Source organism: Pelophylax lessonae (genome assembly GCF_965119305.1).
Source record: "Pelophylax lessonae genome assembly, chromosome: 11".
In the NCBI taxonomy this organism is placed as follows: Eukaryota; Metazoa; Chordata; class Amphibia; order Anura; family Ranidae; genus Pelophylax; species Pelophylax lessonae.
Window position 1 is genome coordinate 27,690,038 of NC_138778.1, and position 18,837 is coordinate 27,708,874.

General features: G+C 43.4%; 1 protein-coding gene across 2 annotated transcripts in view; it reads right to left on the bottom strand.

The window, feature by feature from the left end:
• Nucleotides 1–18,837, bottom strand: part of USP36 (ubiquitin specific peptidase 36) — a 66,079-nt gene that overhangs the window by 37,607 nt on the left and 9,635 nt on the right. Inside the window, exons 3-10 of one of the 2 annotated variants that reach the window (XM_082272985.1) lie at nucleotides 17,428–17,646; nucleotides 16,121–16,231; nucleotides 14,325–14,427; nucleotides 12,464–12,531; nucleotides 10,001–10,071; nucleotides 7,921–8,000; nucleotides 6,274–6,385; nucleotides 548–688 (exon numbers count right to left, since the gene is read on the bottom strand). In XM_082272985.1, coding sequence (XP_082129111.1) covers nucleotides 548–688; nucleotides 6,274–6,385; nucleotides 7,921–8,000; nucleotides 10,001–10,071; nucleotides 12,464–12,531; nucleotides 14,325–14,427; nucleotides 16,121–16,231; nucleotides 17,428–17,646 — 905 coding nt within the window. Of the gene's footprint in view, nucleotides 1–547; nucleotides 689–6,273; nucleotides 6,386–7,920; nucleotides 8,004–10,000; nucleotides 10,072–12,463; nucleotides 12,532–14,324; nucleotides 14,428–16,120; nucleotides 16,232–17,427; nucleotides 17,647–18,837 lie in introns of both variants that reach the window. The other variant, XM_082272984.1, reaches the window with a different exon arrangement.

Sequence of the window (18,837 nt, forward strand, 5' to 3'; positions counted from 1 at the left end):
CAGCCTCAAATACCTTTTTTAACTAAAAATACCCCTATAATACTAATCCATCGCCCTTAACAGAACCGCTATTCTCATACTTACAAGGTGTACAGTATTGGATTTTAGTCAAAATCTTACACTGTCTGGGTGCGGCCATCTTGGATGTGGGCATCTGAAGCCGCAGTGTAATCTGCTGTGTCCTTCTTCCTGATTCCAGGGAGTGTTCTGGGAGTTCTTCCTGATTCCAGCCTCCTGGGAGTGATGATAAACAGCTCCCAGGATGCAATGCAAAGGCGGAAGTGATGTCGGTGGCCGTGGCCACAGAGGGGGGGAGAAGGAGGAAGTACAATCAAAAATACCCTAAAAATAAGGTAAAGGACCCCTGAAAAAAACTGAAAATGCCCAATTGTTGATCAGCATAGCGAGCACTCCAGGAATCACTAAAGTTGCAAAATAGGCCGAAACTCCGCTTTAACTTTCATTGCAAATGTACATCAAATCTAGAAACACAGCGCCCATTGACATAAGTCCTAAGACTACATAAAAGATATGCAATACTACTCACTTTTACATAGCAATAGTAGTGTCCAGCATGGCAGCTGTACCCAGAATGCACAAGGACTGCATAGAGAGAATACATAACCGGGTCTCCATTGCACTGAGACATATAAGGACGGATGTTCAAAAATTCTGGGTAACCGACATCCTACAAAAGACAGGAAGTAAAGCAAAAATGTCATTTATATACTTTACAAATTTTATCATTTACTCTTTAGAATTTTTTTTTTTTTTGTGCGCACATATACAGAATAACACACGAAAAGAATCGCCTCCTTTAAAATAATAACATTTTGTTGCTTTGCAGTCTGAAATGAAGACAGACAACATTTTTGTTTTATCTAGCTGTATTTACTCAGTGCAACTTATAACATCCAAGTGAAAGATGTACCACCAACATGTCAGAACAAAAATTCTCTCCTGGAGAATCTCCTTTACCATGCCCGCAGCACTGCATCTCCTGAGGAGATGCAGGGGCTGCGGAGGGGGTCTCCCTTACCATTTGGTGAGACGCCTTGCATTTAAAAATGGCGCCTCCCGGCGCCAACACGTCACCGCACATGAGCCGTCTGCCCGAAAACAGCCAGGCGTGTACGGGCTTTCCCGAGCGGTGGCGGCGGTGCATGTGCAGTGTACCTGTCAGGCCGACCGTGGCCATTTTTTTTTTTCAGGTGACGTTCCCTGCCTAAGACCATCGGAAATATGTGTTTTTGACCAAACCTTTTTCTGACACTTGTTGCTTACAAGTTAAGATCAGCCTTTTTTTGCTAGAAAATCACTTAGAACCCCTAACATTATATTTTTTTTAGCAGAGTCACTAGAGAATAAAATGACGATCGTTGCAATCTTTTATGTCACACTGTATTTGCACAGGTCCTTTTTGGGGAAAAAGTACACTTTAATGAATTAAAAAAATAAAACGAAATAGTAAAGTTAGCACAATTTTTTTGTAGAATGTAAAAAAGATGATGTTACAACGAGAATCGTGAGAGAATTGTGATCTTTACTCTAAGCAAGAAAATCGTGATTCTCATTTTATCCAGAATCATACAGCTCTACTCAAAGCACACAGCAAAAATGACCACACAGTGGTTGAAGGAGAAAAAGGTGAATGTCCTTGCATGAAAATCAAAAAACGTGCTGCGCCAGAAGTGCACAAAAATAATAAGTGATTAATGAATCAACAAGTGTTATCAACAAAATATAGTGTCCATCATATGTGCTCTGATGAAACATAAATGTTCATATAAAGTGCTCCAAAGTAATGATTAGTATATCCAGGTGATGACAGGACAGCCTCAATCCCTTGTGAATCAAGCAGGAACCACCAGTGTGTGAACTCCCTCCACCAGTAAGATTGGCCTCTCACCTTGATACCAGACCCAAACGGGCCAGCATGAGCATATCAGGGGATAAACAGACTATCACAGGTAACCTCTCCAGCCTTCACCTCCGGGGGTCGCCAGGACATAAAATAAAGATAAAGCAAAGATCTAGTGCTCTCTGAATGTAAATAATGAGCTTTTATTGAGCATAAAGGGGTAACTCACATTTGTTGGGCACTCAGCCGTGCCTGCTGTTATGGCATTCAGTGTTAGAGAGTAGCACCCGAGCGATCGGCGTCAGGCACGCAGGCTCCGCCTCCCTATACGCGTTACGCCTGGAGCGTGGGCTCCGTTTGGCTTCTTCGGTAGGGGTGAAGTTTGCGTGTCCAGCCTCGCCTATTTACCAATGCTGCTAACGGTGGATTGGCCAGCGGTCACATGTCCTCCTCACTCTGAGCTATGCACAGGACACCGGAACCAAAAGATACACTTCCTGTGATCTTCGGTGTCACTAGCTATTATATCGAGGGGGCAATTTGAAACATATATAGATCTACTAAATCACTACCAGAGACCGCGTGACTGCGCCGCCATCCCCCGGGTGTTTCTCCTAAAATCATCGCATAAAAACATCTTTATTACATAAAATCGCATCATAAAATCGCATTAAATCAAATTATTGCCATAATGTTAAAAACTCACAAAATATATTATTGGTAAAAGTGGAATACCTCTAATATATTGCTAATTCTATAAAATGACACAAAAAAAAAAAAATATTTTATGTATATAAAAATATATAAAAATTAAAAATCTGTATAAAAACTATGACAAATGTCTATATATTAAATGATGAATATTGAGTGAATCTACAGATATTTCAGGGAGGGGGGGCTATCTATCACTAATGAAGCAGTTGAGGTCAAAATCCTTATTTAACCCCCTGGGTGCCAATACTTTCGTCTCATACACCCAGAAGGACTCTCTTCTGCTTAATTGTCGAATGTAGTTTCCCCCCCTCCAATGTGGCTGGACATGTTCAATTCCCCAAAACTTTAGAGAATGAGGGTTTCTATCATGGACTTCTCTAAAGTGCTTGGAGACGCTGTGTGACACCTCACCCTTTTTTATATTTTTGATGTGTTCTCCTATTCTTACGTTCAGGGGTCGTGATGTGCGACCCACATATTGGAGTCCACAGCCACACTCCATCATGTAGACCACCCCAATGGTGGTACATGTAATTAAATCTTTAATATGGTATTCGTTGCCTGTGCTGTTAGATTTAAACGATTTTCTTTTCTTTGTTTTTCCTCGTTTGTCGACAGACACCGCATTTCCCACATGCAAAAAATCCGGATAGAAACTGGAAAACAGTATTTTTCATACGCTTAGGGGGATCTACCACTCCCGGTGCTAACCTATCTTTCAACACAGGTGCTCGCCTGTATATAAATGTAAATAAAAAACACTGGAGTGTCCTCAAACAAGATAAAGTTTTGGGACCCCACCTTCCGGAGAAACCTGGTTTCATATACAGGCGAGCACCTGTGTTGAAAGATAGGTTAGCACCGGGAGTGGTAGATCCCCCTAAGCGTATGAAAAATACTGTTTTCCAGTTTCTATCCGGATTTTTTGCATGTGGGAAATGCGGTGTCTGTCGACAAACGAGGAAAAACATAAAGAAAAGAAAATCGTTTAAATCTAACAGCACAGGCAACGAATACCATATTAAAGATTTAATTACATGTACCACCATTGGGGTGGTCTACATGATGGAGTGTGGCTGTGGACTCCAATATGTGGGTCGCACATCACGACCCCTGAACGTAAGAATAGGAGAACACATCAAAAATATAAAAAAGGGTGAGGTGTCACACAGCGTCTCCAAGCACTTTAGAGAAGTCCATGATAGAAACCCTCATTCTCTAAAGTTTTGGGGAATTGAACATGTCCAGCCACATTGGAGGGGGGGAAACTACATTCGACAATTAAGCAGAAGAGAGTCCTTCTGGGTGTATGAGACGAAAGTATTGGCACCCAGGGGGTTAAATAAGGATTTTGACCTCAACTGCTTCATTAGTGATAGATAGCCCCCCCTCCCTGAAATATCTGTAGATTCACTCAATATTCATCATTTAATATATAGACATTTGTCATAGTTTTTATACAGATTTTTAATTTTTATATATTTTTATATACATAAAATATTTTTTTTTTTTGTGTCATTTTATAGAATTAGCAATATATTAGAGGTATTCCACTTTTACCAATAATATATTTTGTGAGTTTTTAACATTATGGCAATAATTTGATTTAATGCGATTTTATGATGCGATTTTATGTAATAAAGATGTTTTTATGCGATGATTTTAGGAGAAACACCCGGGGGATGGCGGCGCAGTCACGCGGTCTCTGGTAGTGATTTAGTAGATCTATATATGTTTCAAATTGCCCCCTCGATATAATAGCTAGTGACACCGAAGATCACAGGAAGTGTATCTTTTGGTTCCGGTGTCCTGTGCATAGCTCAGAGTGAGGAGGACATGTGACCGCTGGCCAATCCACCGTTAGCAGCATTGGTAAATAGGCGAGGCTGGACACGCAAACTTCACCCCTACCGAAGAAGCCAAACGGAGCCCACGCTCCAGGCGTAACGCGTATAGGGAGGCGGAGCCTGCGTGCCTGACGCCGATCGCTCGGGTGCTACTCTCTAACACTGAATGCCATAACAGCAGGCACGGCTGAGTGCCCAACAAATGTGAGTTACCCCTTTATGCTCAATAAAAGCTCATTATTTACATTCAGAGAGCACTAGATCTTTGCTTTATCTTTATTTTATGTCCTGGCGACCCCCGGAGGTGAAGGCTGGAGAGGTTACCTGTGATAGTCTGTTTATCCCCTGATATGCTCATGCTGGCCCGTTTGGGTCTGGTATCAAGGTGAGAGGCCAATCTTACTGGTGGAGGGAGTTCACACACTGGTGGTTCCTGCTTGATTCACAAGGGATTGAGGCTGTCCTGTCATCACCTGGATATACTAATCATTACTTTGGAGCACTTTATATGAACATTTATGTTTCATCAGAGCACATATGATGGACACTATATTTTGTTGATAACACTTGTTGATTCATTAATCACTTATTATTTTTGTGCACTTCTGGCGCAGCACGTTTTTTGATTTTTATGTTTTTGTTGTGAGGTGTGGACACAATTTGTGTATGCAGCCGGATTTATATATTGATTTATTCTAGCACATTTATACACATTTGAATTTCACTTAGTCTTGCGCTGATAGTTTTTTCACTAATGTCCTTGCATGGCCTAGTCAGAGCCCAGACCTAAACCTCTGTGGAATGACTTGAAGACCGCAGTCCACAAATGGTGACCATCAAATTGAACTGAATTTCAGCAGTTCTGCAAAGAAGAGTGGGCAAATATGGCAATCTAGATGTGCAAAGTTAGTAGAGACTTACCCTAACAGACTAAAGGCTGTAATTAAAGCATAAGGTGGTTCAACAAAATACTGACACAAGGGGGTGATCCCTTTTCCAACTCAGTGATTCTGTTGTTGAATTTTTTTTTTTCTTCTGACATATTGGTGTTACATCTTTCACTTGAATGTTATAAGTTGCACTGAGTAAATACAGCTGGATAAAACAAAAATTACCGTATATACTCGAATATAATCCGAACTTTTTCAGCATGTTTTTTTAAAGCTGAAAAAGCCCCCCTCGGCTTATACTCGAGTCATGGTCTCACTTACCTTTTCCTTGGTCAGTGCGCATGCGCCGCCGCTCGGGAAAGCCTGCTCACGTTCGGCTATTCCCGGGCAGATGGCGCATGCACAGTGATGTGTTGGCGCTGGGTGGTGCCATTTTTAAATGTAAGGCGGAAAGGTAAGTGAGACTCCTCTGCAGCCCCTGCATGTCCTCAGGAGATGCAGTGCTGCGGGCATGGTACAGGAGATTCTCCTGTACCATGGCCGCAGCACTGCATCTCCTGTACCATCTGTGCCATGCCTGAACCATCTCCTGTGCCATGCCTGAACCATCTCCTGTGCCATGCCCATAGCACTGCATCTCCTGTACCATGTCCGCAGCCCCTGCACCATGCCAGCAGCCCCTGTTCTGGGTCTCGTGGTGGTCCAGTTGGGTCCAGTAGCTGCTGCATACTCGAGTCAATAAGTTTTCCCAGTTTTTTGTGGTAAAATTAGGTGCCTCAGCTTATATTCGGGTTGGCTTATACTCAAGTATATACAGTATGTCTCTTTATTTCAGGCTGCAAAGCAACAAATTGTGATTTTAAGGGGGTGATTCTTTTCCACACAGTGTGTGTGTGTGGTGTGTGTGGTGTGTGAGTGTGTATTTTTTTTTGTGTATGTATACATATAAAATTTTACTGACCTTTGTTATTTTGCCACCGCTGAAGTTGGCAAATCGTTTTAGCGACAGTGTGAGGACGTTGGAAGCCCGATGAATGCTGAACCTTTTAGTGGCCGGAACCTTCTTCTTACACCTTACAGAGAAGAAATCGACTAAGATATTTCAGACCTGTACAAGTTTGACACTAAGGGGAATAATTATAAAGCAGTTAATCTGACAATCTCTGCAGGTGGGTCTTCCATGTGAATGTGATTAAAAGGACAAGGATAGATTCACCACCAGTGAATTCATTATCAAAAAAATGGCCTGCCAGCCACAAAATGTGAGAGTTTGAGCAAACATTTTTTTATAAAAGCCAGCATTTAATACTGCATTAGCAAAAACATAAAGGTGGGCTTTAGCATTAAAGTGTTACTAAACCCAGTCTGCATGGATCCATTATTCCCATCCATTATTGGATCCACTATTCCCATCTATTATTAAATCCACTATTCCCATCCATTATTGGATCCACTATTCCCATCCAATATTGGATCCACCATTCCCATCCATTATTGGATCCACTATTCCCATCCATTATTGGATCCACTATTCCCATCCATTATTGGATCCACTATTCCCATCCATTATTGGATCCACTATTCCCATCCATTATTGGATCCATTATTCCCATCCATTATTGGATCCATTATTCCCATCCATTATTGGATCCATTATTCCCATCCATTATTGGATCCACTATTCCCATCCATTATTGGATCCATTATTCCCATCGCTTGAAGAAGGAGCACCGCTGCCCATTCCCCCGCAGCACGCATGCTCTGAAATGGTCGCGCAATTGTGACGTCATCTATCCCCGCTGCCGGGTCCCTGCATTGCAGACTTCGCTCTAAGCTAGTTCCTGCTTTGTTGTTCTTCCTGCTTACGCCGCGGCCTCCGAATCTTCCATCCACCAGCAGCAGACACAGCGGAACCGTGTTCCAAGGACACTACAGTTGAGGATCGAGATGACCTCCCTGGATACTTTTTACATGCCTTTATTTTACCCAATAAATGTGAGTTGTGAATCGACTACCTGTGTTTAACAAATGTTTTTTACTACTGCACTTAGAGGCGCCTCCTGTTTCCTCTTCTCCTATCTGCTTCAGTTATGGAATCTGGCTTTCTGTTCCTATTGGAGTGCTGCCCTACCACAGGAAAACCATCAAAACAGACTGTTGCCCCCATACTATCAGTAGAGATTATTAATGGATGTTTTTAACAGATACTGTTCTGTTTGTTTTATGTATGGATAATTCTTTCACTGTTTACTGTGCGCTCTTCCCCTGGTTTGTGAGACAGTGTACTGAGCGTCTGCAGAATCCAGTCATTGCAATCGCAATCTGCTGATCATGGGTGCAATGCCTTACAGGCTGCAGAGTAAACAATTAATAAACACACATTTCTTTTTTTTTTTTTACTGTAAAAAGAATGCAGATTTATTATTTTGTGAAAGGTGAAATTCACTTTTAAGCTTAGATGGATGGCAGTGACCAGCAGTGAGCAAGGACCTTGAAGCTGGGACCGCAGTGTCACACTGCTAAGCACCCTGCACTCACTGAGCACAGAAGGTTATTTACAAAGAACTCTGTTTACAGCATAGATGAAGAGTAACTGAATGGTTCTTACTTGCCACACATGTAGGCATTCTCTCCGCTCAGAACATCAGACTTGATGAAAAGTTCTAACGCACGCACAATGTTGGCCGATTGCTGCAACAAGAAACAAAAGATCCTTACAATCTGATTCATTGTTTATGGCAACTCACAGGGACCAGTCAGAGTTTACCTATCCCTGGTCTGATCATAGTAAACAAAGTGTAATAGGGGAAAAAAAAAAAAATCACATTTCCTATCCATTTACAAATACAAAAAAAAATCTGTTAATCTCCCAGAAATCAGTGTTAATTTTGGCAGCAAATTTTGATTTAGTTCTAATCTTTTGACTAAAATGCCATTTTAATTTTGGTCCCATTTTAGTCATCTGCAATTATTTTAGTCGTATTTAGTCGATTTAGTACATTTCAGTCGACTAATACTCATTTTATTTGTCTAAAATGTTATGGGTTTAGGGAAATTGTAATGCATTTAAGCATTTCTCTACAATTTCCAAACTCATTATATACTCCTGGAGTGAAAAAATCGATGTGATTATTATTTGGAGTATTAAGGTTTGAACATGCACTACAGATACAGATTTGAAACAAGAGAAACAGATAGATGTGTACGGCTAATGCTGGCATGCAGTCACCTCCCCAGATAACTGGCATAAAAAACACAAAGAAAGGAGTCCCACAGGGATTTGGATGGACATAGCCGGCCAATAAGTGAAAAAAGTATTAGAGAGTATAGTAGAATAAAAACAATAATTTATTAACAAAGATTAAAAAAATAGATCAGCACAAGAAGGGCGATTTTGGCCAATTGGATTCACAATACTCCCCCCTCTCTGTCTGAAGTGACCACAGGCCTACGCCAACTGCACGCCAGAGAAGCCCTTGATCTTAAATCCCTGTCCTCCTCACCCAATTACACTAAATTCAACCGCAAATGGGATGCTTTCCTACACTCACAATCCGATGTGAATCTTAGTGGATGACCAAGAATCCTATCTCTTATGCCACAGATCAACGGGCCTTTGAGCTACAGCATTGCTAACTTCTACTACTCGCTTTGATAGTATGATTCTACACCATATTAGGTCCACATAACAGCCTTTGGCATGACTCTATCACTTGATAGTCCACTGAGATGATAACCCAATTGCTTTGTGATCTTCCTTTATGTGACATCCCTACTTGCTACTTCTTCTGGGAGACACCAGGCCTAGCTAATTTTCTCCAACGGCCTTTTTAACATCACTAGTTGCATCCATGTCTCCTAAGCTAAGAGTCTATGCTACCCAATCAATTGGTCTACAGATCCTATCCGGTGGAGTCACACCCCCCTCCCCGCCCCGCCCACCCCCTCCCCTCTATACACCCCCCCCCCCCCCCAACATGAAGTTGTTAGCTAACACTGCTACAGGCCTCCATGCATCGCCTCAAGCACTACTTGCTTGAACACTGTTCTTTGTCATGAGGCTTGCTCTGTAGTTAACTGTATCTAATTTGTTGACATGTTGATCTGTTGATCTACTGGTTTTCCTTTTTGATGATCACTATGTATTGTCTCAATGGTTACTATACTTGTTAATGTGCTGAAAACTTTAATAAAGTATATTTAAAAAAAAAATAAATAGATCAGTACATGTATCATCCAACGGACATCACATAATATCAAAAGCGATATGTATACGGCACAATCAAACTAACATTTTCTGCTCATGGTCTAAGGCAGGGATTCCCAAACTGCGGTCCTTCAGTTGTTCAGGAACTACAATTCCCATCATGCCTAGTCATGTATGCGAATGTCAGAGTTTTACAATGCCTCATGGGATGTATAGTTCTGCAACAGCTGCAGGGCCGTAGTTTGGGAATTCCTGGTCTAAGGCATGTAATCAGTCTCATGACATGAAGTAGGAGAACTGACCAACCATGCAACATATAGACATTTGGGAAGTCTAGATGTTGCACGGTTGGTTAGTTCTCCTAATATATATATATATATATATATATATATATATATATATATATATATATATATATATATATATATAATTTAAGAACTCTACATTGAAATAATTATTAATCGGTCAATAAAAACCTCACCCGTATCTCCAGTGCGATGTCCAGATATGGATCAAATGTGTCGGACACGCTCTTACAGACGGAGCATTTCACTAGAAGACAGCAGATACATTTTGTCTTAATGCGGATTCCCTTTACTAGTTTAAATTTCAATATTGTCTTATAATGACAGCAAATTCCTAATGGTTGTTATGATTTTTGCTAGAAGCTGGTCAATTTAGAGCATGAATGCCCAACCTGCGGCCCTCCAGCTGTTGCAGAACTACAAGCCCCATCATGCCTCTGCCATTGGGAGTCATGTTTGCAACTGTCAGCCTTGCAATGCCTCATGGGACTTAAAGTTCCTCAACAGCTGTAGGGCCGCAGGTTGGACACCCATGATTTAGAGCACTGGCCTTCTTCTTACTATTTATAATCCTAAAAGTATCTTTAACTGCAGGATAAGCACTTTCACATATGTGTCTGCACACATTGCCGGGGCTTCTGTTAGAAACCACGGGGCCCCATACAGAAAACCTGATACGGGGCCCCATACAGCCAATGCTTCAGCTATGAATGAACACAGTGAATAAACAGCACTGATCCCTCATGTTTGGTCAGAAAAAGAAGGGGCTGGTAAAACATATGACATAACATATTTACCAGAACCTTCCCCCATTCTCAATCTTAAAGGATCCTTTTGCGTTCTTGCAGCTGCCAGCAGGAAGGAGAGGAGGGAAGCCGGCAGCACTGCGGGGGTAGTGGGGAGGGCACACAGGGGGGCTTGGGCAGCAGGGAGAAATGTATGGTGCCCAGGGAAGGTGATCAGTGTGGGGGGGGGGGGTCCATTACTGTAACCGATCCTTTGTATGGCTCTCTCTCTGCAGCAGCTGAAAGCCAACAGGAGGAGAGGTCAGATTTCAGCTGCTACAGAGAAAGTCATATAGGGAATTGGTTCCAGTAATAATTCAGATGAGGAAGTGGAAAACAAGATGGCGGAGAGGTTCCTGTGGGATGCAGAGCAGACCGGAAGTGATGTCATCTGGATGTCGGGGGGTGGAGCAATGCATTTCAAGGTCACCCAAGCCTCATTTTTAAGCTCATTCTAAGCTGTCATCCAGCCTGACATCTGGACTGTCCAGGCTGCAAGCTATAGGAAGAGGCTCCCCATACCAGATGCATGAGCCAACTGCTTTACAGATTTCATTAAAAAAAAAAAAAGCTCTCTCTACAAGTATTTCTCAGTACTATTAAAGCGGAGTTCCACCGAAAAGTGGAACTTCCACTCATTTGCTTTCTCCCCCACTCCGCTGCCACATTTGGCACCTTTCAGGGGGGAGGGGGGGGGGGAACAGGTACCTGTTTTTGACAGGTACCCTTCCCCACTCCTGGGAGACGGCGCCGCGGCGCTGTCCTTCGGAAGTGTGGCCCCCTCCTTCCCCCATCACTGAGCCAATCTGAATGCATAGCGCGCTTCGCGCATGCATAGCAGGGACCAAGCAAGGAGTGTTGTCTCCAAGGGTTAGAGAGGCTGGATTCACCCCTTTTTTATGGATAGTGTAGGACCCACTGATAATGGGGTACTTTGACGCAGTGGTGGGCTTGAGCACTATATGGCCATATGGTGGTACCAAATCCCCATTTTTATTTATGGATTGTCTTCATATTTGATAGTAATTTCTTTTGCATGTGTGCACTATTCTTTTTTAATATACATGTTGCTTGGTCCATAGCTGCACTGGCTTTAGAAATACATGTTCAGGGTTTGCTCCCCCAATTTTTTGCTTGTTTATCATAGTAGGGACCTGCCTGTGAAGCCACAAGGCTTCTCTGCCAGGTTCCCTTACCGCCAATGGCAGCAGCAGCACCCGACAGTCGATGGAAACATCGGCTGCGGTGCCGACATCGCTGGACTCCAGGACAGGTAAGTGTCCTAATATTAAAGACAGCAGCTACAGTATGTTTAGCTGTGCTGACTTTAAACTTTTGGAGGGGGAAAGTGGAACAGCGCTTTAATGCTGAACTTAGTTTGGTGCCCCCCTGTGTGTTCTCTAGGTCCTGCAGGTGTACCCATCCACCCAGTACACCTATTGGTCTGAGGTTCCCTGTTGTTGTGAGACTGTCCATCAGAAGCCCTTCCTATGTGATGAGCCTGATTTTAACTGTCACAGTGTGAGTTACCATTTGTCTTTTCACTATAATAAATCTGTTAAAATACTACACTCCGACTGTGCACTGCTGTTCGTCTTATTTGTCTAACTTACGTGGAGGAGGAAACAACAGGGAATAGGAGCTCCCATGTTATGACAGCAGAAAACGCGGGCAGGTACAGAGACAGGACATAAGGCAGGGAGATTCTATTGTAAGGGTTATTGAGGGATATAAGAAGCTAATAGTTGACTTGTACATATTGGAAGCTCACAGTGAAATTTCACTTTTATAGAGGGCCCCCTAAAATGACCTTTGTAAGCATCACATCATTTAACACCTTCATAAGTCTCTTACCTCGAGAACGCAAGTAACCCCCAAATATCTGATGCACTAAAGTTGTAGCTTGACTTTGTCGATCCAACCTGAGAGGAGGTAAATATTTTACAATCATTTTTTATAAAATACACTTCATTTAAAAAATACTACATCTACTCTTTAAAAGAAAAATTAACAGTAGAACTATAGGCAAAACTTTTTTTTCCCCCATTTTGGATAAAGCAAGGGAGATTTATAACCCTGTCAGATTTTTTTTCTCCATCTGTCTCCCATTTCGGAGATTTCCCTTCACTTCCTGTCCCATAGCCAAGCAGGAAGCGAGAGGAAATCCCTGCAAATTAAGGAAATTCGTTGGGGACCCCCAGGTTACCAGAACTAGTGTCCCCATTGGAAGATTTTCCCTCTATTACTTTTCTCGGGACAACCCAAAATTTGGAGTTTTCTTTTACTTTCACTTTCTATGATAATGGTAAATCAGACAAATCGAGAGGGTGAATCTCACTAACGGGGGCACAGACAGCAATATAAAATATGAAGCTGTCTGCTTGTACTATGAACTACCAGAGTGCTTAACAGCGCCCTGCTAATTCGTTTAGAACTACAAGCAGACAGCTGCAAAAAAAAAAAACATTATACTCACCAAGGTGGATGCAGCATCGACCCGATGCTGCATCTGTACCCTGCCAGCTCTGTAGTGAGACCTGAAAGATCAAACAGCGCTGATCACTCAGTTCTCCCCCTCTGCTCTGAGCAAAGAGCCATGACTGTCAGTCAACGGCTTTCTGCTCTCCCCTCCAGCACTCACTGGAGCACTGGGCTGGGGGAGGGGCGGTAGGTGCTGGCTCAGACTCTTGGCTGAGCGCGGATAGGCTGAGCCAGGTGCCGGTCCAGGGATCTTGGTGGATCTGGACAACATGGTCGGGATCATTTCAGAGCCTGGACCAGCTTTGTGACGTCAGCTGGCAGTGGGCTTCAGTCCAGAACGAACTGCACTCCCGTGATCCATGGAAGCCGAAACTTTACTTTTGCACGTTGCACTTTATATATGTGAATGGATATACCTATATGTTAATAAGGAATTTATCTTCCACTTGCTTGATTTTAATAATTGGTTCTGCACAAGCATATTTGTTGGAGTTTTTTTGCACAGTGCACTTTATGGATGGTTCACACAAATTGCACTTTATGTTAATTTGATGATGAATTATATTATGTTATGACATTGTATATATGCATTGATCCTTCTTTCAGTATTCCGATAGAGCACTTGACACTTTTCTTTTTTTTTAGGACATTTTGCACTTATAGCACTTTATAGCTTGAGAGCCGGTTCACATTTGTGCGGCTGCGGCGTTCGCATGTAATGTCGGAGCGCACTGCTCCTTCATTACATGCGATCGGCTGTGCGGTGCGAGTTTAGCCATACACTTTGTATGGCTAAATTCGCACCGCATCCGCAGCAAACACACACAGAACCCTTTTTTGCAGCCGCATCAGGATCGGATCGCACAGCGGTTCACACTTGTGCGATCCGATCCTGTGCGAACTGCAAGATCGCACTGCGATATGCGATCAAACTGGGGGTGTCGTTAAGATTACATTGACACCCCCAGCGTATCGCATATGGCAGTGTGAACTGCCAGGGGTGCGTTTGCGATGCGGGAACAGGCTGCGGATTCGCAGCCTTCCCGCATCGCATAAGTGTGAACCGGGGCTAAATGTCCCACATTGAACCAGCCAGCTGAGGTAGCGCAACACTAATACTTACCATTTGCAAGTACAGCCGAAAAGCTTTGGCTATATTTCTCCTTTAAGCTCTGTACAATGCTGTCAAACTTACACAAGGCACATGCTTACAAAAGGGCTGCTGGTCTCTTACTTGGCATATCCATTCAGACAGGCCTTCTGCATGGCATCAATGGTATAACGAAGGAACTCATGAGCATCTTCTTGGCTCCCAAATCGAAAGTGACGAGCAATTTCTACATTAAAATAAAATAAACACCTATAACAACATGTTAACCTGCATTTAATTCATAAACTGAATGCATATGTCTGGGCAAAAAATAAAATTAAAAATAAAAAACTACAGAGCTCTGTCTATACCCACCCCTCTTTTTCCCCTCCCCAAGTGCATACATTAATTTCTTTCCCAGTAAAACAATACTGCTGTCTTAATGCACAAGAGCCCAGCCTCTTTGTAAGCATAAAGGGCTCTAGGGAGATGTAGTTCTGGGGCATACAGTAATAGGAAGTGACCTCCCAGTAGCTGGCACTGTGAAAATTTTACGAACCAGGTGATGATGTCTCAGAAAGTATAAAAGACGTTTCTCACTACAGAAACAAGGTAAAAGAAAAGAAAATGAATGCAGAGACATTTTGTTTGCCCTGTGTGCCAGAGGAGAAGTATGACCAAACTTTGGCCATACTTCGCCTTCAAATGACCATCATCTAAGTATATATTATTAGGCAGGGTTTGAGTAATATATTCAACAGAAAATAGCACCGTCCATGTAGGGTTGAAGAAGCAATATACACTCCCCACTGATGGAGCAGTCACATGTACTTTAGTGTAGGACATGGGTGCTCAACCTGTGGCCCTCCAGCTGTTGCAGAAATACAAGTCCCATGAGGCACTGCAAGGCCGTCAGTTAAGCATGTCTACCAAAGGCATCAGCATGATGGGACTTTCTAGTTCAACAACAGCTGGAGGGCCACAGGTTGAATGCCCATGGTGTAGAAGCTATCCCAGGGATCCTCAAACTATGGCCCTCCAGCTGTTGCGGAACTACACGTCCCATGAGGCATTGTAAAACTCTGACATTCACAGACATGACTAGGCATGATGGGAATTGTAGTTCCTGAAAAGCTGGAGGGCCATAGTTTGAGGATCCCTGGGCTAGAGCTTCTACACCATGGGCATTCAACCTGTGGCCCTGCTCTAGCCCTATGAGTTCATATTCAGGGCATGAGGGGGGATGGTTTAGTGCCAAGTAGGACAGCACAGCCTGTACTTAGAAGCAGGCATGCCCCTCATCTTTGCAGCAATTTTGTCTGGCTTTGCCAATTCAAACTGCAACAACACCCTATAGCTGTGTTGGGCAGCTTTGGAGTCAAGGAGGAGCATTCAAATATTTAACATTGACCAGGAACAATAGTGAAGAAATGCACTTCATTCATTTGGAGCTCGGGCATTTACAACTGTTCAGGTCAGTCCCAATTTCAATCAATGAAGGGAACATCCCTTACTACATACAAGTTACCCTCATCTGAACTGAAATGATGCCCGCAGAATGAGACTCCGTCCAATCAGAATTTGAGAGGCATGTGGGGTTGTAACTGTACATTGCAAACCAGCTTTTACAAAGATTGTTGCATTAGGAGGAATTCTATTCAAAATTCAAATCTGTCTGGGAGCCGTGGATTAAATTACATGCTGGATTAATGGACCCCAATGAGAAACCTCTGCGTCCCAGCAGTCTTAGGGGGTTCACTAGCTCCCACCATGGCTTTCTTCCGATCACCTGACAAGCAATGGGATCACAAACCCCATGACAGGCAATCCAAATGAATACAGCCTGTAAGCCAGCGGATCTACATTACCCATCAAGTGAATAGAGATAAACACCGTTTCTTTACACTACAACCAACAAATTCTTGCAATAACACTCTTACTCTTTAGCTCTCGGATGAAGGCGACGGGCTTGATGGCATTTCCACTATTTGCAAAGGCTTGGATGAGATGGTTTTGCATGATGCACAGCATACAGAATCCGCCCTGCTGACCTGTATAGGACAAAGAGGGGTTATAAGAAGAGATTTCCTGCCATCAGCAAAGAACTGTTGACATCGTTCTCCTATTATGCTACTTCCTGCCTAGGCAGTCATTTGGCTGGGACTATAGGACCATTTTTTTTTTTTTTTTTTTTTTTAAAAGGATAGGTTCAACTTTAATAACATGTCACATCCATACTCAGGGTGTAACAGGTTACCTGCCGCACCCTGACTCAATCCCCATTGTGACAGTGGGCAGGGGATCCTTTCCCTGCACCCACTGTCACAATTCAAAAACAGGGGCTCCACCCACACATTTGTGTTATTTATTCATAGAGTTCTGTGAATAAATGAACCACAACTAACGTCAGCCATTGCAACTGACAGCTTGTAGTTCGCAATGAACTACGAGGGCACTGGTGAGGGAATCTATTAGCTCATTGATCTTCATGCAATTCTGTAACTGTGTGCCCGGGCAATCGGCAATACAGTGACGTTCTGCAGGAACCTGGCATTGCACCCGCAGACTACTGATCTCTAGTGCAATACATTACAGGCTAGTAAGAAAAAAAAAAAACACACACATTTTCAAGCATGGGGCACTATTCCGCCAACTGTGACCAATGATGGGGCACTTTTTTCTTCCACTGACACCAGTGGTGGGGCACTACTCCTCCCACTGACACCAACAATGGTGCACTGTTCCTCCTACTAAGATGGGACATTATTTCCCCTCCTACTAATCACATTTTTTAAATCCCACTGATAACCAAGCCTGAGACATTATAGACTCCCATCAATGCTGGGGCATTTTCTTTTACAAGTAGCCACAGTCCGGCCCTCCTAAAGTCTGGAAGGCAGGAAACTGGCCTTTTGTTTAGGAAGTTTGGAGACCCCTGCTTCTGAGAATAGAGCATGTGACTTTCCACCCTTCCTCCCAGGATGCAGTGCTCAGGCCCAAAAACACTATTATATGGAAAAGGAGAGAAGGCTTGCACAGGCAATAGACCCGGTGATCCAACAGATGAACAGAGCTTTGGGGGGGGCACATTAAAACAACAGCATTACTGGGTAGGGGGTCTTTCAAAAGAACCTTTCATTTTGTCCTGGATGTTCAGATTTTCCTTACAATCTCTAACACAAATTTAAGGTCTGATTTATATTTACTGCCCCTTTTACATATAGCGCCCGTAGTGTGTGGTACTCACAGTTGCGGCTGTGCTCCTTAGACAGCAAGTAGTTGGCGAGAGGAGGGGTGTAGGTCAGACACTGTACTGTGGAGTTGAGAAAGCAAGTGTTCCCCAGATTCTGCAGGCCTGCCCCCACTCTAGAAACTCGCTCCCACTTCATAGACAATTTCTCCATTGGGAAAAGCATCTTCTGAGGAAGAGGTATGCCATCTGATCCCCCAGATGCGAGGTCATTGCCTGTGGAGAGAAGAAAATACATTTCCATTATACTTTGGAGAAACCACCAACCCTCCGCTGCAAGGATGGGAACCAAATACTTCACTCTTTTTCACAGTCTTCATTATCCTAATCCTGAAATTAAGGAAAACATTAGTGGGAGAAACATGGGGGGTAGCCATGATTCTATGTTGTGGAGACAAGGTGGGATTCTGAAGTTTTGCAATAGAAAACTGGGCAGAGCTGACACCAGAAAAACTAGCAGCTGAAGATGATGACCAAAGGATATTTTTCTGTACCTGCAGGATAAGATTAAAAAAAAAAAACACATCTCTATAGCTTTAGTGAGCCAACTTACCTGTTATGAAGGATGTGCCACATCATACAGGCAGCTGGATCCTTTAACCACCTCAATACAGGGCACATAAACCCCCTTCCTTCCCAGACCAATTTTCAGCTTTTAGCGCTGTTGCATTTTGAATGACAATTGCGCGGTCATGCAACACTGTACCTAAACCAAATTTATGTCATTTTTTCCCCACAAATAGAGCTTTCTTTTGGTGGTATTTGATCACTGCCAGGTTTTTTCTTTTTTGGTGCACAAATAAAAAAAGGCCGAAAAGTTTGAAAAAAAAAAAAAAGTTTTTTGTTTAGGTTATAAAATTTTGTAAATAAATACGTTTTTTCCTGCACTGATGAGCACTGATGACGCCGCACTGACAGGCACTGATGAGGAGACACTGATGGGGTGGCACTGATGGGGTGGCACTGATGGGGTGGCACTGATATGCAGCACTGATGGGCACTGATAGCTAGCACTGATATGCAGCACTGATGGGCACTGATATGTGGCACTGATATGCAGCATTGGTGGGCACTGATAGGCAGCGCTGATGGGCACTGATCGGCAGCACTGATAGGCGGCACTGATGGGCGGCACTGATGGGCACTGATAGGCAGCACTGGTGGGCAATAATGGGCACTGGTGGGCGGCACTGATAGATGGCAATAACGGGCACTGGTGGGCAGCACTGATAGATGGTATTGGTGGGCAGCACTGATAGGGGGGCACCACTGGCAGGCTCTCTGAGCCCTGTTTGCCATCCCTGGTGGCCATGGTGGGCATCCCTGGTGGTCATGGGTGGGCATCCCTGGTGGCTCTAGTGGCATCCCCTCCCCCCAGGGCTGCACTGGTAATCAATCATCTGATTA